The 17,500-nt window shown below is 49.3% G+C and overlaps 2 protein-coding genes across 2 annotated transcripts in view; both read right to left on the reverse strand.

Annotated features, from left to right (window-relative positions):
* The window catches only part of LOC311313326 (SH3 domain-binding protein 4-like), a 162,525-nt gene that overhangs the window by 99,187 nt on the left and 45,838 nt on the right, over positions 1–17,500 (reverse strand). The window lies entirely within an intron of this gene.
* Positions 6,969–9,089, reverse strand: arl4cb (ADP-ribosylation factor-like 4Cb). The gene has a single exon (XM_084443462.1). It carries the CDS (start codon positions 8,381–8,383, stop codon positions 7,805–7,807), a length of 579 nt encoding a protein of 192 aa, XP_084299588.1. The 5' UTR covers positions 8,384–9,089; the 3' UTR covers positions 6,969–7,804.

The raw sequence follows: 17,500 nt of genomic DNA on the forward strand, positions 1-17,500 counted from the left end.
ACCCCGCCCCCTCCGCCGGAACGCACGCTGCTCGCCGACGACGTGTTCCCCCGGCGGAACATTCATCAGCGTTCTATAAACAGAACGTCCAACAAACCCACGCTTCAATATCAACAAGCCGGCGGTCAGGAAGTCGTGTGTCTTGCGGGCGCCGGGCCACCGTGGCGTGGCTGGGGCCGATGTCCGCGGGTCCAGACTGATGATGGATGTCCCTGGCTGAGCCTGCTTAGATATGCAGCAGCTGACAGCTCCCTTTTGTCATCAGATTAAATGCATAATTCATCCACACATTTTTGGGCAGGAAGGAAGAAGGGAAGCAGAATAGATTGCTATTTCCCTGTGTGTGTGTGTGTGTGTGTGTGTGTGTGTGTGTGTGTGTGTGTGTGTGTGTGTGTGTGTGTGTGTGTGTGTGTGTGTGCGTGAGTGTGTGTGTGTGTGTGTGTGTGTGTGTGTGTGTGTGTGTGTGCGTGAGTGTGTGTGTGTGTGAGTGCGTGAGTGTGCGTGCACGTGTGTGTGAGTGAGTGTGTGTGTGCGTGAGTGTGTTTGTGTGAGTGCATGTGCACGCGTGAGTGTGTGTGTGCATGATCATGCATGTGCAGTGCATGGGTGTCAGTGTGTGTGTGTGTGTGTGTGTGTGTGTGTGCGTGTGTGTGTGTGTGTGTGTGTAGTAGGTCTGTGCAGTAGCAGTGTTACTGTAGCTCCCTGACGCTCCTCTCACAGTACTGATGTCCTCTAGCATGTCCTCTAGCATGTCCTCTAAGCATGTCCTCTAAGCATGTCCTCTAAGCATGTCCTCTAAGCAGCATGTCCTCTAGCATGTCCTCTAGCATGTCCTCTGAGCAGCATGTCCTCTGAGCAGCATGTCCTCTGAGCAGCATGTCCTCTGAGCAGCATGTCCTCTTAGCAGCATGTCCTCTGAGCAGCATGTCCTCTGACTAAACAGGAGACCAGCAGGACACATTAATCAGTCCCCTCGCTCAAACATGCTGCTGGAGTCTCTCCAGGAACAGGCCGTTAAATAAACGCATGTATGGTCACACACACACACGTACGCACACACACACACACACACACACACACACACACACACACACACACACACACACACACACACACACACACACACACACACACACACAGGCTACAATCATACTCACCCTTGCTTTTGTGTACACTTGCCATCCAAAGACATCTCTCTCTCCATCTCTGGCACTTACTCTTGAGCACACACACACACACACAACCACACACACACACACACACACACACACACACACACACACACACACACACACACACACACACACACACACACACACACACACACGCACAACCACACAGACACACACACACACACACACGCACAACCACACAGACACTCTCACACACACACACACACACACACACACACACACACACACACACACACACACACACACACATAACCACACACACACACACACACTAATCCTGTTGCCAGTAGAGAGGATTAGCGTGCAGAGTGGGGGGTATGCTCCTGCTCCTGCTCCACCATTTACCCTCCACTTCCAGCCTGGCCTCCTGAACACACTCCCCTCTCCTCCTCCTCTCCTCCTCCTCCTCCTCCTCCTCCACCATTTATCCTCCACTTCCAGCCTGGCCTCCTAGAAACACTCCCCTCTCCTCCTCCTCTCCTCCTCCTCCTCCTCTGTTCCACCATTTACCCTCCACTTCCAGCCTGGCCTCCTGAAAACACTCCCCTCTCCTCCTCCTCTCCTCCTCCTCCTCCTCCTCCTCTCCTCCTTCTCCCCCTCCTCCATTTACCCTCCACTTCCAGTCAGGCCTCCTGAAAACACTCCCCTCTCCTCCTCTCCTCCTCCTCCTCTGTTCCTCCGCATACTCCCTATCTACCCTCTCCCTCCCCTCTCCACCTCCTTCTGCTCTTCCACCCCTCCTCCTTCTCCTCTATCTCCTCCTCCCTCATCTCCTCCATCCTCTCCCTCCTCTCTCCACCTCCTTCTGCTCTTCCACCCCTCCTCCTCCTCCTCCCTCATCTCCTCCTCCCTCCCCTCCTCTACCCTCTCCCTCCTCCTCCTCCTCCTCCCTCATCTCCTCCTCTCCCCCCTCCTCTACCCTCTCCCTCCCCTCTCCACCTCCTTCTGCTCTTCCACCCCTCCTCCTTCTCCTCTATCTCCTCCTCCCTCATCTCCTCCCCCCCCCCTCCTCTTCCCTCTCCCTACCTCTCTCCTCTCCCTCCTCAGAGAGAGAGCCTCTCTAACCCAGCAGACCGAACGCTCATGACCCTGACGGCGCGGGCAGCCGGGCATGCTGGGAGAATGAGGGGAGGGCGTGCTCAGGCCACGCCCGGCCTGCGGAAACAAGGTCACGGGCAAAATGAACCGGTCGGCAGAGTGAGTCTGCTAGCCTCTGAGAGATGACCTTCGCTCAAACACACACCTGCCTTCGCCCCCTCCCTGCTCCTACCTGCACGTAGCCTAGCCTAGCTCGGTTAACCCTCTGTGTGTGTGTGTGTGTGTGTGTGTGTGTGTGTGTGTGTGTGTCTTTCCTGCCCTGCCACACATGCTGCTGTCTCCTCCAGAGCCCTAAATGTCAGGGCGGCCATGTTGCTTGCTCTAGCACATTAGCATCTCAATTGAGCGGGCCTCATTCCAGACATGCTCCCACGCTCGCCGGTGTGCGTGCTCACACGCGTTGCCATGCGGACCGCTCGTTTGCACACCCCTGCGACGCGGTCGAGCTATCGATCGACTCGCTCTGCGCTCAGCTTTACCTTAAGCCGACCCAGCGACACCGTCTCGTGCTTCTCACCGAGGGTTAATGATTGCTACCAATTCAAACACGATTAGTCATCGTCCGGTCTGCAGTCTCGTTAAAAATGGACCAATCCAGCTCCGGAGTTTTTGAAGTCTTCGTTCGGCTCCATTGATTGAATTCCCTTGTCCATTAAACCAAACACACATAGTGAGTGTGCTTCCCTTGTACCTCGTTAGTGTACATATTGACATTAATTGGAGTCACAAACAAGTCATTGATTCCCGTGTCGTTTTGTTTGAGACAACAGGTTCTTTAGTGTCCGTCAGCCACAGCTACGGACGGATAGCTGCTTCATGCCGGCGCAAGAGACAGTGATGTCAGCCAGACAGAGGAAGGTGGGTGGATGAGCCGGTTGTCTGTCGGCCATGACGGCCAGAGCAGGAAGTGAGTGGAGGGTGTGGGAACGGGGGGATTGATCAGAAGAGCCATGGAAGACCGATTCGTACTACTCCTTTCTCCTGGGAGCCCTGGCCCCCACCCCCACCCCCCTCTCCCTCCCTAACCAAAACACTCAACTCCATCTCCAGAGTTAGTAGAAAACGAACATTTGGGCGGTAGAGATTCCCCGGTGCTAACGTAATTACAGATGGAACAGGGCGTAAACAACGCTACGGTGATGAAGATGTCAAGCTGCAGTCTTCACATCGCGTCTGATGTGACTGAACAGCTAGAGTTCCTCCAGGAAACCCCATCGCTATTCCTTCACCACAGTCCTGGAGCTCTCAGGAGATAATTAGACAGCAGTAGAACAACAAAGCAGAGAGGAGGAGGGGGGGGGGGGGAGGAGGAGGAGGAGGAGAGGGAGAGGGAGGGGGAGGAGGGGGAGGAGGAGGAGGAGGGCTAGGAGGAGGAGGAGGGGGAGGAGAAGGAGGGGGAGGAGGAGGAGGAGGAGGAGGAGGAGGAGGAGGAGAAGGAGGAGGGGGAGGAGGAGGAGGAGGAGGGAGAGGGAGAGGGGGAGGAGGAGGAGGAGGAGGAAGAGGAGAAGGAGGAGGAGAGAGGACAGAGAAACGACCCCCAAGAAGGAAGGTGTGAGAGCAGAGTTGAGGGCAGAAATGCGAACTATAACAGAAAAATAGCCTCTTCATCCTAACTGGGATGTACTTCCTGGGTAAACTGTGTCAGGACAGGAGGAAGCTAAACAAGTCCCATGATGCAACACGACGCCAGGGGCTAGCCTTTAAATGGTTTGTTTATTTGTTAGTTTGTTGTTGGAGACTTGCCTAATTGTCTGGGTGTTATTTTTGGCCATGCTGTCCATCTCCACCAGTCTCATAAGGTGTATCATCATATCCCTCTGAAAACACTGGCCAGAAACATCCTGAGCTCTCTCTTATTCAATCACCAAACTTCACATTGGCAGTGTGAGGTAAAAGGTGTGAGTGTGTAAAATGGCTGACTCATTAACATATATCTTGGTGTCTCGATATCTGCCTGCATTTTCTGCTCTCTGTTTTACTTGAAGATGGGAACTCAACTATCGTCCATGAGACATGTAGAACTGTGTTCTCTGCCGGCTCCTCAGAGGAGAGAGAGTGGAGGAAGAGAGAGAGTGGAGGAAGAGAGAGAGTGGAGGAAGGAGAAGGAGGATGTGTCTCAACACCGATGCCACCTCAGGGAAGTGTGAGGGTGATTGCAGCGTATGGTTTATCTAGGCCTGGGTATCGCGTCGAATTTCAAGAATCGATTCGATTCCGATTCACAAGGTTCAGAATCGATTATCACGATTCAATTCGATTCGATTCGATATCGATTCGGTTAGTGTTACTAAAACCTGTTGTTTTTAGCTGCAACCTTAATTACATGACTGCCAAGTTATGCAACACATCAATACTAGGGCTGGGTATCGATACTGATTTCCAAAAATGAATGAATGAATGAATCATTGAATGAATGAATTAACTATTCATACCTTCATTTATTCATTCATTCATTAAATAAAAGATCGATTTTGGGATTCATGAATCGATTCTGAATCAGTTGATTCGATGAATAGATTTTTTAATCCTCTAAGCACAGCGCTCACTGTCCTGCTGCAGGTTCATCTCACAACTCATCACTGTGAAGCTGGACAACGGTCTCAACTATCGTCCAACACTTAACGCGAAACGCGATCGAGACACAACCCTCCCGTAGTTTATTAAATAGTAATCCGCTTATTAAGAGATGTTTTGTTTTTACCATCTGTATCCTGGTCTGTTTCCCTGGCAACAACGAGCTGTTGACAAAAAACTGTGCCACCCTGTGTCATAATGTTTTTATTTTTATATATGTCAAATGAATGGAGAGTCATTCATGTTTTTATTTTTATATATGTCAAATGAATGGAGAGTCATTCATGTTTTTTATTTTTATATATGTCAAATGAATGGAGAGTCATTCATGTTTTTATTTTTATATATGTCAAATGACTGGAGAGTCATTAATAGAGCAAAGAAGCCTCAAGCTAAGCAAATAATCACAAATGGATTGAGCATGTGACTAGCGCTCTGCTGGCGAGGGGGACTGGTTGAATGAGAACATGTGATACGCTGGCGGGGGTCTGGGATCGTCACCGTCCTCATCTCCATAGAAACCTGGTTTCTGTATCACTGTCTGTCTTCTGTCAATCTCCATCTTGAAAGACACTTAACAGATCAGGGCTGAGTTTCCCAGAGGCATCGAAGCGCTACGTTCATCGTAAGATACGGCGTTCATCGTAGCGCTACGATGCCTCTGGGAAAGTCAGCCATGTTCTTTTAGAGGTCAGTGTCCCGTGTTCATCTTTCAAATGTAAAACCCATAAAATCTGATCTTCCTACTATTACACGGAGATATTACACACATGTTTATCGTTAAGGTGCTGCGTTTTGGCAACGGCTGACTGTCATGGTGATATGTGAGCAGAGGGAGTGGCCGTGATCCTTGTTGCTGTTTGGTGTGAGAAGACCAATGGGTATTGAACATGCTGGCCTCACCTTTGACCTGGACTCTCATTAGTGCTCACGGCTGTTCAACTGAGCAGGAAATCTGTCACCCGATCAGTGACCTCTGAGCACGCCATCGCCCCCTGCCAAGGTCGGAGAGGGAGGGAAGCCCTTTGGCCAAACATTCATGTGAGTTTCCCAGCGTTACTTCACCACACACACACACACACACAGACACACACACACACACACACACACAGACACACACACACACACACACACACATACACACACACACACACACAGACACACACACACACACACACACACACACAGACACACACACACACACACACACACACTCACACAAACTCATTTTTCACATAATATAGGAAGCTTGCAGTGACTCAGCAATCCTCACTGATTGGAAGTATTGATTGTGTGGAAGAGAACGGCAATTAACCTCCTAACAAGATCTAAATTGACCGTCTGCTTCACAACTCTCCTCAGCTCCGGTCCAAAAGTCTCGAATAAAAAGCCCCCCCCCCCCCCCCACCATTAAGATGACCATCTCTTCCTGTTTGAGCTCTAGCGACGCCCAGGACCCCACACTAATAACGCTGCATCACAGCCTGAACACGACAGGCACTAAGACCACTCGAACTCCGGGGAGTGGTCACCCTCCACAAGACCTTTTTCTTCTTCTTTTATCTCTCACATTCCGGTGGCTTCTCCTAATGATTGAGCTGATGAGGTCACCTCCTCACTGAACAGTTAGGCATTGCTCAGAGAAATCAATAGCTATCCGTCACTAGCCTTACAAGACTGTAGCAGTTCTATACGTTTCACCAGTCGGCCCACAAGCACTACCAGGATAAAAACCCTGCAGGTTCAAAAACACCCCTATTCCTAGCATGGTTTATCCCTGGTTTAATAGACTACATGATTAGCTCCTCCCCCTGGCCGTTTGGGCTGAGTGTGCACCTATCCCAGGTGTCCCCCGCGGTTCACGCCTACATTAAGATCCTGGGAGCTTCTCTCTGTCTCTCTCAGGGGAGAGAGGACACCATCATGTCGGGGAGGTGAGGGGGTCAATAGTTCACACTTCTTCCTCTGGGCCATCTGTTGATGTCACCTCTGCCCCTGTAGAACCACAACTCATTATCACACAAATAAACCAGACGCCATTCTTTTAAATCTTTTTAATATTCATAAAAAATACTTCAATTTTGGCTTTCTAGTACATAAACAGCCTGGGTTTGTTTGCTATACAGTGTAGTACTCTGCTATTTTAGTTATGAAATGAAAAGTGCAAAGTAGTGGATCATGTTTCTCAGGCAATGTCCTCGTTCCACCACGCATAGTAAAGGCTACTGTACTTCAACACTCCTCCCCCGGTCACATCTGCATTATGTATCCATGGAGACCCATCATACACACATATCTGGGCTGAAGTCTTGTTTTGTATGAGCAGGAGTCAAATTCAAAATGACCCACATCTCGTGCAAAATAAATCTCTTGTTCGTTTCTCTCCGGAGAACACCTGTTGACAGGTAGAACGTCCATAACAGAGAACACCTGTTGACAGGTAGAACGTCCATAACAGAGAACACCTGTTGACAGGTAGAGCGTCCCAACGTCCATAACATTGAACACCTGTTGACAGGTAGAACGTCCATAACGTCCATAACAGTACTCGGGCTACAGGACCGACGCTTCTTCAAAATAACATGTCAAGCTACTGTTGAAGATCCATGGTGAAGCAGCAGGTAACAGGCCAGCCCGTTGTCTTTTCTTAATGCTTTTTTGTTCCTAAGATAAAAGTCATTTCAAGTTTTCTTTTTTGGTTAACCTTGGTAAATATTCTGCACTGAGAGAGAGAGAGGGACCCTCTTGCGTGCAAAGCATCATTCAGCAGGGTTCACAGCGTCAGCAACTTTGACAATAACCAAAATGAAATGAAATACACAAATCACTGCAAAGTAAACCTCTTTTAGGGCAATATTGGCATCCCCATATAGCATTTAGGCTAGTTACAGTAATTTTGCGTAATATGTCCACACACACACACACACCCTGGGTGGGCGTTATCGTTTCTTCTTTTGCTTTAAAGATTTCCTCCGTTTGACTATCATCTCATAGAGCTTGTCCATCCCCTCGTGAAGCCCCTCGCCTATGATGGCGCACGCAGGCTGGACGTGGTACGAGGTCGAGGGGGTCAGCTCGTGGAGAGCCAACTGTTTCTCAATGTCCGCGACAGCAAGAGATCTGGGCAAGTCCTGCTTGTTGGCGATCACCAGCAGCGGTGTTCCTTGGTTCTCGGCGAATTTGGTGACTTTATGCAATTCTGTTTTGGCCTCCTCTAAACGGTCAACGTCCACGGAGTCCACGACATAGATGATCCCGTCAGTGCACCTACTGTAGGACTTCCACAAGGGCCGCAGCTTCTCCTGGCCCCCCACGTCCCAGAAGTGGCAGCTGATGCCCTTCGCTGTGCCATTGCTCAGTTTGATCTTCTCCGTGTTGAATCCGATCGTTGGCACCGTGTTGACGAACTCGTTGAATTTGAGTCTGTACAGAACAGTGGTTTTGCCGGCTGAATCCAAACCCAGCATCACAATATGCAGCGACTGGAAGGCGGATATGTTGGAGAAACTGTTGCCCATTTTGAATGGCAGGTGGAAGGACCGTATACAGCCACTTCTACACACCCAGTCTGAGAAAATAGCGCTCCGATGCTCAAAAAACACTTCGGGTACTTCCTAGGACGAATATAAAGATGATATTCATAGAGTTGTGAGTCGTTTACGGTCATTAACAGCCCCGCGGTGCGCTCTAGCTGGAAGATGAGCTCCACTTTGTCCGTCGGCAGCAGACAGGAGCGCGTCCGCGCTCAGCAGCAGAGAGAGAGAGAGAGAGAGAGAGAGAGAGAGAGAGAGAGAGAGAGAGAGTGCCCGCGTCAGGACGCAGCGCGCCGCTCATTAACATGCTCCTCACACACACACACACTCCGGTTGCTCCTCACACACTCTCCGGTTAAGATTCCATCTTGCGACAGCAGGATTTCTCACACTCAGCAGACAGCAGAAGCACAATTCGGGTGATCAACCAAAAACACCCTCGTTTCTGTGGTTCGTTGCAGTTTTTTCCCCCGAAATCTCATGCGCACCGCTCTTCACGCGTAAGAAGCCTCCCCGTAGGATGTCCAAAAACGACCCTGTTAATTCATCCACGCTAATAGCCTGGGCTAGGATGCGCACGCACGTTCTGAATGAATGAGTAGTCCGGGTAGAGATCTATACACACTTCAACACAAGGTCTTAATTTCACCTATAAATCTGGGTTGGTGTTATGGTGCACAGCTCTCCAGGTCCTCCCCTGCGGCCGCTGCGGACACACTGCAGAACAGCGCAGGAGCCTGCTAAGCTCCACCCAGCCTGCTAAGCTCCACCCAGCCTGCTAAGCTCCACCCAGCCTGCTAAGCTCCACCCAGCCTGCTAAGCTCCACCCAGCCTGCTAAGCTCCACCCAGCCTGCTAAGCTCCACCCAGCCTGCTAAGCTCCACCCAGTCGGGCCCCGGGCCAACCAAACCGAATGGGTTTTATGTAGCCGCGTTACCATGGTTGTCCTTCCAATCTTTATGCTATTAATACCATAGCTCTTCATAAATAGAGGCTTGTCATGAATGCAGCATCACGATGTTATTGTCTCGCGTGGTTAAATCGATAAAAAATGTTAGAGGCTGGTTAATAATTAAAAGCTGGTTAACAATTCAAATATTGCATTGGAGATGTCACGTTTCAGTGCAGCCCGTTGTGATGTTTTGACGTGATCCACACACGCGCATGCGCATAACAATGTTAACACGGTTCATGTTGGTTCATTGAGGAAACACGTCCCAAGATCTTGACAATATGTAACAGTCGAATCTATCTAGACACGCCAGGTTGTTATTATCTGCGTATCTCATCAGTATTACCATAGAAATTACCAAGATAAATACCAATTATACTCTGGAGTATGAAACATGTTGCATTGCTATAATCATGATGGACTGAGTAGACAGAGATGTTTGATACCTGGTCGACGACGCCATCTGCTGGTGCAACTGTAGAATAACACACGCACACACACACACACACACACATACACACACTAGAGACTCATGTCGTTTTTGTATATCTATAGCAGCACCTAGTGGAGAAATTGTAGTGATGATTCTAGATCATTAGGTGTATTTGGTTGACTGTCACCACCTCTGTTCGGGTCATCATTAGACGACCAGAGGTTCTGACTGAGTGCTGTTGACCGCTGCTCTAGACCCAGATATGAGGCATTCTGTTGACCGCTGCTCTAGACCCAGATATGAGGCATTGTGTTGACCGCTGCTCTAGACCCAGATATGAGGCATTCTGTTGACCGCTGCTCTAGACCCAGATATGAGGCATTCTGTTGACCGCTGCTCTAGACCCAGATATGAGGCATTCTGTTGACCGCTGCTCTAGACCCAGATATGAGGCATTCTGTTGGAGATGTCTGGTTGGGAGAGGTTCATACTGTAGAGACTGACTCAGGTCCTAAAAGGCCACAGAACATACGCTAATCCTCTTTTATATCATCTCTCTTTCTATAAGCAATACTAAATAATAAGAAAGATAAGCCTCTTGCATAACAACATAACACAAACAAACTGACTTCTATAAATAGAGGCTGTGCAATAAGAAAAAAAAACGTGTTTTTGCCCTCAAATCTACCATGACCACTTAGACTGTCTCTAAAACAAATGACGTCCAAATCTTAGGATATAATTGTATTTATTTGTTGACATTATTATATTAGGGGTGTAATATTTCAGGATGTGGTGCATTCCTGGGAATAATCAATTTTGATCTAAAATAAACAGTTTTCAAAATATGACCCCCCCCCCCCCCCAAAAAAAAGTATCTTGGTACAACTTGCCCCTCTGCACCTCTCCCACTGCTCTGTCCAAATCAAGACCCCCGGAACAGCTGTGGGCATTGAAGCCATTTGGCGTAGTGGCCAAGCTTGTATTGCAAATGTAATGCCATGGGGGGCCAATCCCCCCCCCCCATAGACATACATGGGGAAAAATGGCACAACAGAACCCAGGCCTTTTGGCACAAATTACCCCACAACCGCCATTTTAACAAATGTGTATCATGCAGCAGTTTAGAGCCAACATCATGCTAACAGTATAGCCTCATATTGTAGCTTCCTAAAGCACTAACATGCGTTACATGCGTGTGAGATTTTTTTTTAAACTTGTCTGTTATTGTTCAGACATAATAATCATGAAACCTTGAACATAAAAAAACACTTTGAATGGCAAAAACTGTTTTTGGAACATAAATGTGCATACCACGTATTCCATGTGTCTCGCTTCATCACTGTTCTTTTCTGTAACTTGCTCACCCATCTTTTTCTTTTAAGTTACAATTAGCATGTATTATCATTTTGGCTTGCCATTTGCAACTGTTGAAATTATGTATTATTTGCAAATATGTAATTATTGAATTACCCCATTAATTTAGATCCTGTTCATTTAGAATATACATATTCTTTCTTTTTTAAATGTTCTTTCTTAAACCTGTAGAAAAGTTAGATGTTATAATGGGAGTGTCACGCCCCCTCTCTCTGCGGCAGCCGTGTCCTCTGCCTTCTGTCTCCTCCCAGCCCCTCCCTGCTCTGGTATGCCTGGAAGGCAATCAACGCTACCTACCAAGCACACCTGTTCCCAATCCTCATCAGCAGCTGAAGGCCTATATAAATCCCTGGCTCCTTCCCTTCGGTGCCAGATCGTTGTTTAAGCTACACGTTAGTAGACCTTGCTGAGCCTCTAGTTTTTTTCATGTTTTTCGAGTGACATTTGTCTTATATGTTTTTCCTTGTTTTTTCAGTTTTGTGACGCCTGCCTCTCCAGCTGCCTGAGGATCCCTACTGCTGCCATCACCTTTTTGTGGATTACTCAGTTCGTGGAGGACTCTCAGCCCTGTTTGTGGAGGACCCCAAGCCCAGGTTGTGAAGGACTCTTAGCCCAGTTGGAGGAGAACTATAAGCCAAGTTTTTGTCCGTTTTTTGTGTTATTTTGGTGTAAAGAACCAGTAAATCATTTTTTTGAGCATAACCTGTGTCTGTGTCTGCCTTGGGGTTACCTAGCCTGCCATTTCCTAACAGGGAGAGGGCTTTGAATAACCCTCTCTAACTAACCCTAACCCCTAACCCTTCCTTTCTCTCCCTGCACTCTTATTGATTTATTGTGTTGTTCTTATTTGCCTTTTTCTGTATGATGCTAATAAAGAAAAAAGTAAGGAGTAAAATAGCTAACTAAGGAAATGGGTGGCACCAATTTCTCCTATTGTTTTCTAGAAATAAGGGGTGGCACAACTTCCCCCCAGCACAAATCACCCCATTCTCTGAGGTGTCCTCACATGTCCTCTCTGTCTCTGAGGTGTCCCCACATGTCCTCTCTGTCTCTGATGTGTCCCCACATGTCCTCTCTGTCTCTGAGGTGTCCTCACATGTCCTCTCTGTCTCTGATGTGTCCCCACATGTCCTCTCTGTCTCTGAGGTGTCCTCACATGTCCTCTCTGTCTCTGAGGTGTCCCCACATGTCCTCTCTGTCTCTGAGGTGTCCCCACATGTCCTCTCTGTCTCTGAGGTGTCCCCACATGTCCTCTCTGTCTCTGAGGCCCACATGTCCTCTCTGTCTCTGAGGTGTCCCCACATGTCCTCTCTGTCTCTGAGGTGTCCTCACATGTCCTCTCTGTCTCTGAGGTGTCCTCACATGTCCTCTCTGTCTCTGAGGTGTCCTCACATGTCCTCTCTGTCCCTGAGGTGTCCCCACATGTCCTCTCTGTCTCTGAGGCCCACATGTCCTCTCTGTCCCTGAGGTGTCCTCACATGTCCTCTCTGTCTCTGAGGTGTCCTCACATGTCCTCTCTGTCTCTGAGGCCCACATGTCCTCTCTGTCCCTGAGGTGTCCTCACATGTCCTCTCTGTCTCTGAGGTGTCCTCACATGTCCTCTCTGTCTCTGAGGTGTCCCCACATGTCCTCTCTGTCCCTGAGGTGTCCTCACATGTCCTCTCTGTCTCTGAGGTGTCCTCACTTGTCCTCTCTGTCTCTGAGGTGTCCCCACATGTCCTCTCTGTCCCTGAGGTGTCCCCACATGTCCTCTCTGTCTCTGAGGTGTCCTCACATGTCCTCTCTGTCTCTGAGATGTCCTCACATGTCCTCTCTGTCTCTGAGGCCCACATGTCCTCTCTGTCTCTGAGGTGTCCCCACATGTCCTCTCTGTCTCTGAGATGTCCTCACATGTCCTCTCTGTCTCTGAGGTGTCCTCACATGTCCTCTCTGTCTCTGAGGTGTCCCCACATGTCCTCTCTGTCTCTGAGGTGTCCTCACATGTCCTCTCTGTCTCTGAGGTGTCCCCACATGTCCTCTCTGTCCCTGAGGCCCACATGTCCTCTCTGTCTCTGAGGTGTCCTCACATGTCCTCTCTGTCTCTGAGGCCCACATGTCCTCTCTGTCTCTGAGGTGTCCTCACATGTCCTCTCTGTCTCTGAGGCTCACATGTCCTCTCTGTCTCTGAGGCCCACATGTCCTCTCTGTCTCTGATGTGTCCTCACTTGTCCTCTCTGTCCCTGATGTGTCCCCACATGTCCTCTCTGTCTCTGAGGTGTCCCCACATGTCCTCTCTGTCTCTGAGGCCCACATGTCCTCTCTGTCCATGAGGTGTCCTCACATGTCCTCTCTGTCTCTGAGGTGTCCCCACATGTCCTCTCTGTCTCTGAGGTGTCCCCACATGTCCTCTCTGTCTCTGAGGTGTCCTCACATGTCCTCTCTGTCTCTGAGGTGTCCTCACATGTCCTCTCTGCCTCTGAGGTGTCCCCACATGTCCTCTCTGTCTCTGAGGTGTCCTCACATGTCCTCTCTGTCTCTGAGGTGTCCTCACATGTCCTCTCTGTCTCTGAGGCCCACATGTCCTCTCTGTCCCTGAGGCCCACATGTCCTCTCTGTCTCTGAGGCCCACATGTCATCTCTGTCTCTGAGGTGTCCTCACATGTCCTCTCTGTCTCTGAGGTGTCCCCACATGTCCTCTCTGTCCCTGAGGTGTCCCCACATGTCCTCTCTGTCTCTGAGGTGTCCCCACATGTCCTCTCTGTCTCTGAGGTGTCCCCACATGTCCTCTCTGTCTCTGAGGTGTCCTCACATGTCCTCTCTGTCTCTGAGGTGTCCTCACATGTCCTCTCTGTCTCTGAGGTGTCCTCACATGTCCTCTCTGTCTCTGAGGTGTCCTCACATGTCCTCTCTGTCTCTGAGGTGTCCCCACATGTCCTCTCTGTCTCTGAGGTGTCCTCACATGTCCTCTCTGTCTCTGAGGTGTCCTCACATGTCCTCTCTGTCTCTGAGGTGTCCTCACATGTCCTCTCTGTCTCTGAGGTGTCCCCACATGTCCTCTCTGTCTCTGAGGTGTCCCCACATGTCCTCTCTGTCTCTGAGGTGTCCCCACATGTCCTCTCTGTCATGTAATTAGAGGCTGACAGCCGTCTACAGGCCCTGCTTTATAACAGCTAATGGAGAGCTGCAGGGTGTGTATACAGTATGGAACACACACACACACACACACACACACACACACACACACACACACACACACACACACACACACTCACAATCTCTCTCTCTCTGTCTGTCTGTGTCTGTCTCTGCTCCTCTCTCTCTCTCTCTCCCTCTGCCTCTATATCTGTCTCTTCCTCCCTCTCTCTCTCTCTCTCTCTCTCTCTCTCTCTATCTCTCTCTCTCTATCTCTCTCTCTCTCACACACACTATCAATCTCTCCCCTCTCTTTATCTCTCTCTATCACACATACACACAGACCCTCTCTTTTTAACACACACACACAGACACACACACACACACACACATCTCTCTCTGTCTGTCTGTGTCTGTCTCTGTCCCTCTCTCCCTCTGCCTCTCTCTCTCTTTGCCTCTCTCTCTGTTTCTCTCTCCCTGTCTCTATATCTCTGTCTCTTCCTCCCTCTCTCTCTCTCTCTCTCTCTCTCTCTCTCTCTCTCTCTCGCTCTCACACACACACTATCAATCTCTCCCCTCTCTTTATCTCTCTCTATCACACACATACACACAGACCCTCTCTTTTTAACACACACACACACACACACACACACACACACACACACACACACACACACACACACACCACCCCCTACCGCTCTCCTCGTGTTAACCCAAGGATCTCTCAGTAATGAAATGGAACAGCCCTCCTCCAGCTCTCTGAATCCCTCCCTCCCTCCCTCCCCCCCTCCCTCCCTCCCTCCCTCCCTCCCTCCCTCCCTCTCCCTCCCTCCCTCCCTCCCTCCCTCCCTCCCTCTCCCTCCCTCCCTCCCTCCCTCCCTCCCTCCCTCCTCCCCTCCCTCCCTCCCTCCCTCCCTCCCTCCTTCCCTCCCTCCCTCCCTCCCTCCCTCCCTCCCTCCCTCCATCCCTCCCTCCCTCCCTCCCTCCCTCCCTCCTTCCCTCCCTCCCTCCCTCCCTCCCCCCCTCCCTCCATCCCTCCATCCCTCCTTCCCTCCCTCCCTCCCTCCCTCCCTCCCTCCCTCCTTCCCTCCCTCCCTCCCTCCCTCCCTCCCTCCCTCCCTCCCTCCCTCCCTCCTTCCCTCCCTCCCTCCTTCCCTCCTTCCCTCCCTCCCTCCCTCCCTCCCTCCCTCTCTCCCTCCATCCCTCCCTCCCTCCCTCCCTCCCTCCCTCTCTCCCTCTCCCTCCCTCCCTCCCCCCCCTCCAGTAATAGAGACTGGTTAATATCTCAACTCTCTGCTCCTCTCCCGCGGTGGCCCTGCCAAATGGACTTGGTGTGGGCACGGCCTGCTGAACGCCTGGCACTCACCCGCCATGCTAATAGACTCAGACCCACGCCTGGCACCCACCCGCCATGCTAATAGACTCAGACCCACCCAGGAGCAGATGCCAAGGGAGTCTGGCTCGCTGGGAAACACGCTCTTCAATGGGACTCCATTAGAACGGGCTTATTGAGTCTGGATGGAGAGGGAGAAGGCTGGAATATTTCTGGAATATACTGTTAGCAGTTTGTTAACACGTTTGGTGTAGGGCCGTTCGTTTCGTTAACTAATTATACAAATAATAATAAGTAATTACAGAATATATTTAACCCCCTGACCCCATATTGTAATGTCGCACAATTCCAACCGCAATTGGCTGTTGGCATGTCATTGGCTGGCTTCGAACACGATGACCACACTCTGCTTGAACCTCTCAATGGAAAATATAACTACAAAAGACCACCACCTGTAACCATTGATAAAACACAGGCTGCGTTCTGAATCACACACCTCCATACTGTCTAGTACGCCAAGAAAAGATGTAGTGTCCCAATACATAGTACTGGATGACACATGCAGTATGGCAAAAATACCAGGATGTCCTAATACATCTGGTCGTATTTTGCAGTATGCAAGCCGACAGACTTTTCTGGCTATTCTGACCCACAATCCTGTGCGAAGCGGAAATAATGTCAGATGTGCGAGTCGTGACAGCTGTGGACAACGAATGTCGCTTCATGGACGGCGACAGATGTGGGCAAATTTCAAGGCGCAATGTTATGACAATGTCCCCATTCTATGCGTATGCAAAGTATGTAATTTCTAGGGGCAGCTGTAGTATGTACTGGTAGTAAGAGGAAGAAGTATGCGATTCGGAACGCAGCCACAGTCATAAGAAATATCTTTATTTGGGAGCTTTGCTGAGAAAATATTGATATGTGATTAGTTTGCTGAATTTATTGAGTAATTAATTTGATAACATGTTTTAATTGATAGAGAGCCCTAATTGGTTGCAATATTGTATTAGTGTCGTATTGTATTAAAACCAAAAGTGACTGGGTGTCTGCAGTTGTGGCGCCCCACCCCCCCCCCCCCACCCCCCCACCCTTTGGAACCAGTGGACGGTCAGTGGACGGTTTTAAGAAGCTGCAAAAAAAAAAAAAAAAAAACACGTATTGCAACACGAATACTTTAAATATAATTGTGTGTCTTTGCCTTCTGTAATAGAGTGTGTGTATATTTTTAACCGTCTTTTTTTGTTGTAACCGTCTACTGTCTCATTGAACCATTAGATTCTTACTCTCTCGTTCTGAGTTCACTTTGCATTCCCCCCTATATTTTAACAGTTCCATTGTACAACACCCTGTGACTGGTTTAGAAAGGTGCTTTAAAAATAATAATTTCCATACATACATTACTTTGTTGATACGTAACGCGGCATGAAATTCTGGCACAATAACACACCCCGTATATCAAAGGAGACCTACAACCTTGCTTATTTTACAACTGCTTATTTCAGATAATAACTGGATGAAGAAAATCTTTATCTGATTTCTATCTCCAGTAGATGGCAGCATCACACAAAAACCTCGTTCTTGGAATTTACCTAGGCTGAAGTGTAGACATGAATCCACACTCTGGCGTTCGATTCTCCCACATTCAAATCCTGAGTTGTAAGGTCAACACGACATGCGCATCAAAGGGGAGTGTTGAGTGTACATGGTGTGTAAATGCTGGAGTGTTGAGTGTACATGGTGTAAATGCTGGAGTGTTGAGTGTAAATGCTGGAGTGTTGAGTGTACATGGTGTACATGCTGGAGTGTTGAGTGTAAATGCTGGAGTGTTGAGTGTACATGGTGTAAATGCTGGAGTGTTGAGTGTACATGGTGTAAATGCTGGAGTGTTGAGTG

Source organism: Borostomias antarcticus (genome assembly GCF_949987555.1).
Source record: "Borostomias antarcticus genome assembly, chromosome: 9".
NCBI classification, from domain to species: Eukaryota; Metazoa; Chordata; class Actinopteri; order Stomiiformes; family Stomiidae; genus Borostomias; species Borostomias antarcticus.

Excerpts from the sequence above, each read along its gene's own strand:
- arl4cb (XM_084443462.1), bottom strand. The coding sequence starts at position 8,383 with ATGGGCAACAGTTTCTCCAACATATCCGCCTTCCAGTCGCTGCATATT.